The following is a 4,883-nucleotide window of genomic DNA, read 5'->3' on the forward strand; positions in this document are numbered from 1 at the left end:
CTGGGAGGGTAGACAATAGGCCTTTTAATGGCATGAAACCTATGTTTCCCTCAGATACCTGTTAAGGCACATGATCCTTAGAAGAATCCTCTACCATAGTAGATTGCCTTTCACCTTCAAGGGTGAAAGATCCCTTAGGGGATCCGGAAATGTTCCCTCCGGGAGGGTAGACAAGGACGTTTTAGATGGTAACATGTCCAAGTTTCCCTCAGATGCCTATGAAGGCACTTGGTTCAATAAAGAACCAGCAATTCCAGTGTCTATCCCTGATATGGACGACAAAGTTATTGCAACCGTCAATTCCTTGAATATTTACAAACCACGGAAATATTCACAACATGATTAGTATTCACAAACATTATGGATATCAATAAAACTAACTATACAGACATGCAACAAAATTAAAATAGCAATAAACATAAAAACTATTTACAAGAGCTCATGTCATGTTTGAAATTCCAAGTTCACAAACCAATCTTGAGAAAGTGGATTCACCAAGTGGTTTAGTGAAGATGTCAGCAATCTGATCAGCTGATGGTACAAAAAGTAGCACCACAGTTCCATTCATGACATGTTCTCTAATAAAATGATACCTTATGTCAATGTGCTTGGTTCTAGAATGTTGTACATGATTGATGGAAATGGCTATTGCACTTGTATTATCACAAAATATAGGAATTTTGTTTAATACAAGTCCATAGTCATTAAGCTGATTCCTAATCCACAAGATTTGAGCACAACAGCTACCTCCCGCAATATATTCTGCTTCGACTGTCGAGGTAGATACTGAGTGTTGTTTCTTACTGTACTAGGAAACCAACCGTCGTCCTAGAAACTGATAGCTTCCAGAAGTGCTTTTCCTGTCTATCCTGCATCCTGCATAATCAGAATCTGTACAGCCTGTTAGGTCAAAACCAGTATACTTAGGGTACCGGATACTTAAATATGGTGTACCCTTAAGATATCTAAAAATCCTTTTAACAGCTATAAGATGTGACTCTTTAGGATCACTCTGGAACCTTGCACATAAATATGTTGCAAACATTATATTAGGTCTACTAGCAGTGAGATAGAGTAATGAGCCAATCATACCTCTATAGCTTGAAATATCATCTTTCTTACCAGACTTATTCTGACCAAGCTTAGTGGCAGTGGCCATGGGTGTCTTTGCCGGTGAAGAGCCTTCTAGATTGTATTTCCTCAGAAGATCTCTGACATATTTGGATTGGCAAATGAAGTTTCCATCATTTTTTTGACTTACTTGAAGACCAAGAAAGAATGACAGTTCACCCATCATACTCATCTCGTAGTTACTCTGCATCAACTTAGCAAATCTCTTGCACAAGTTATCATTAGTAGAACCAAATATAATATCATCAACATATATTTGAACAAATATCATATTATTTTCATGCAATTTATAAAAGAGAGTTTTGTCTATGACACATCTAGTGAAACCATTTTCAAGTAAAAATTCAGAGAGAGTGTCATACCAGCTTCGTGGTGACTGCTTGAGTCCATAAAAAGCTTTAAACAAGAAGTACAGAAAATCAGCAGATGCTGGATTTTAAAAGCCAGGAGGCTGATCTAGATATACTTCCTCTTCTAGCTTTCCATTCAGAAATGCACTTTTCACATCCATTTGATAAACTTTGAAGTTGGAGTGTGCAGCAAATGCAAGAAAAAAAATCTGATGGCCTCAAGACGTGCAACTGGAGCATAGGTTTCATCAGACGCAATTCCCTCTTCCGGGGAGTAACCTTTAGCAACCAGTCTGGCTTTGTTTCGTACAACAATGCCATCACCATCAAGCTTATACTGGTAGACCCATCTAGTTCCAATTATAGCAGACTTGTTCTTTGGTCTTGGAACTAGGGCCCAGACATCTTGTCTCTTGAATTGATTGAGCTCTTCTTGCATGGCAAGAACCCAATCTGGATCGGCTAGTGCATCTTCGATTTTATTCGGTTCTTCTTGAGATAGAAAACCCGAATATAGACATTCGTTTTGAGTTGCACTCCTAGTCCGAACAACAACATCTGGATCACCAAAAATTAGATCAAAGAGATGATCTCTACTCCAGATCCTCTCCCTTGGAAGATTTAATCTTGATGATTCGCCAGAACTATCATTGTGATGTTGTGTTTGACTGGTTGATCCACCATCTCCCCCTGAGTTGCTGCCAGGTTGACTAGATGATCCACCACTGGTACTAGTAGAGGCTTCATTGTTTCCATTGTCTCTACCACCGTTACCTGGATCATTATCAGCATTGTTAGTGTCATTACCTGTTGCAGCATCAGGTTATTCATCATCATCCGAGTCTGAGTCTGGATAATTATCAAACTTTAGTGACTCAGATGGATCTTCAATTTGGATACTTGGGAGTTTAGTGTCGTCAAAAGTAACGTTGACACTTTCCTTGACTTGTAATTGATCAATGATAAACACCTTATATGCTCGAAGAGAATAACGAACAAAAAAATTGCTTTAAGTGCTTTGGGTTCAAAATTGCCACGATGTTCATCTCTAACCTTAAGCACAAAGCATTTAGCTCAAATACATGAAAGTACTTGACCATTGGTTTCTTTACGTTCATACAGAGTTTTCATGTGTTCCTTGTTGATCAGAGTTCGATTCTGGGTTTAACAAGCAGTATTCACAGCTTCAGCCCAAAAGTAGATGGGCAACCTTGATTTGTTTAGCATTGACCTTGCAGCTTCAATCAAGGTATGATTCTTCCTTTCTACTACTCCATTCTGTTGCGGAGTCCTTGGCGCTGAATATTGTCTTGTTATCCCTTTTCAGAGCAAAATCTATTGAGAGTTTCATTCCTAAACTCGGTTCCATTATTTGAACTTATTTCTCGGACACAAAGTTTATCATTCGAATCCAACTCGATCTCCTTGATAAGATCAATTACCAATTGCGAAGTTTCATCCTTAGAATGTAGGAATAAAACCCATGTGAACTTAGAGAAGTCATCAACAATCACCAAGGCATATCTCTTTCTTTTTTTTGATAAAGACATCACATTGACTAGACCAAATAAATCCATATGTAATAGTTGCAGTGGTTCAGTGTTACTGGTGTCTGTGCCTTTGTATGATGCTATCTTAGCCTTCCCTTTCCGACATGCCTCACAAAGTCCTTGTTGAGTGAATTCCAAAGGAGGCAGTCCTCTCACCAAATCCCTCTTGACCAAAGAGTTTACGATTTTAAAATTAAGGTGAGACAACTTCTTATGCCATAGCCAACTATCTTCAGGTGAAGTCTTTGAATAGAAACAATTATCTTCATCATTGGTTCCCGAATTGAGATCAGCTACGTATAAGTTAGCTTTTCTTACTCCACAGAGAGCAAGACGGTCATCTTTAGTGTGAGATATCAAATACTTTTCCTTGACAAAGTTTACTTGGAATCCCTTGTCACAAAAGATTGTGCTTGAGTCCTTCAACCAAAGAAACTTTTTCGATGATAACATTTCCAGCATGTAAATTGCCATATCCCGTAGTACGACCTTTGCTGTTATCTCCAAAGGTGACAATCGAGCCAGCTCTCTCAATCACATTTGATAGCAGGGCTCTATCACCGGTCATATATCTAGAAGATCCACTATCGAGGATCCATACAACCTTTTCAACCTTGTTTGGCTCCCTGCACATATCAAACGAATTAAACCTTCTTCGGAACCCAAACTTGGTTGGGCCCGGCATACTTAAAGAATTGACCTTTGTCAGCTTTGACAATAGATCCTGTTCGAATAACATTAGCATCCACCTTGACTGTACTTACTTTCCTACAAACAGCCTTGAACACTTTAGGTTTAGGCTTAGGAACATAAGTATCCTTCTTGATAGGAGAAGGACCAGCAGTCTTGGTTTTTGCAAACTTACTATTCATGTGCTTTCTAGGTGTTGTGTTTTCTTTGTTAGCATGCATACTTTTGAAATAAGCAGACATTACATTAAACGCACACAACATGCAATTATCAACACCACAAGGTTTATGGCACATATCAACTAAAGGAATAGTAGGCATGTTATTCAGAACAACAGGGGGTTTAACAGTTTCTACATTAACATTTTCAGAAGTTCTAGTGTTATTAGTTGAAGAGCATGTATTGTTATCATTCCTGCATTTAACAAAATTATTAGGCTTGTTAAAATTATTCTTTAAACCATTGGCACCTATGCCAGCTTTGGGCGAACTGAATGTGCCCTCAACTTGCATTGGCTCTACAGATGCCAAAATCTCCCTCTCATTCTCAATATCCTCTACATTCATTTCATATTGAATAATCACGGGCATATCAAGTAATGGTTCTGCAACAGGGGTTTTGAATAAAGGTTTGGGAGCATCCTTTAAAACATGTGGGATACCCCTGTCTTCAGCACTCTTAACAAAAGGAGTTATATTACTAGCCTTACCTACCGACTTGTTGTAATCGAAACCTATACCAACTTTCCTTTTAATCACTTGTTGGTCAACTAGGTTCTTAACAATATTAGTCGACTCCTTATAAGCAAGGCACCTTACCTTCTCTTCAGCTAGTTGCTCATTCAGTTTGTTCTCCCTATACTCTAACACTTCGACTTTATTAGTCTGAGTCAATAACTGACTAGTTAGTTGTTCAATTTTAGGGGTGAGCACTAGTTTTTCTTTTAACTTTAACTCATGAACCTCCTGCTTTAAAGCTTTGTGTTCAAGAGTTAAAGCTTTGAGCTTATTAAGAGCATCATCACGTTCAAGTCCTAATTGCATAAATAGTTTAGGGCAAGTAGGATCTACCGGAAATCCGCCAGTGCGATGTGGAGGTTTAGAAGGTTCCATGGAAGCCATTAGAGCAACATTCCCCCGCTCTTCCTCTTCATCACTGTCTG

General features: G+C 38.6%; 1 protein-coding gene across 1 annotated transcript; it reads right to left on the reverse strand.

Annotated features, from left to right (window-relative positions):
• Nucleotides 1-216: 216 nt before the first annotated feature.
• Nucleotides 217-1,303, reverse strand: LOC135151244 (uncharacterized). Its single transcript, XM_064089078.1, has 4 exons — nt 1,093-1,303; nt 822-900; nt 473-716; nt 217-303 (listed from the first exon to the last, which is right to left on the reverse strand). Exons 1-4 carry the CDS (start codon nt 1,301-1,303, stop codon nt 217-219), a joined length of 621 nt encoding a protein of 206 aa, XP_063945148.1.
• Between the last annotated feature and the right edge of the window lie 3,580 nt (nt 1,304-4,883).

The sequence above is a fragment of the Daucus carota genome, chromosome 1 (assembly GCF_001625215.2).
Source record: "Daucus carota subsp. sativus chromosome 1, DH1 v3.0, whole genome shotgun sequence".
NCBI classification, from domain to species: domain Eukaryota; kingdom Viridiplantae; phylum Streptophyta; class Magnoliopsida; order Apiales; family Apiaceae; genus Daucus; species Daucus carota.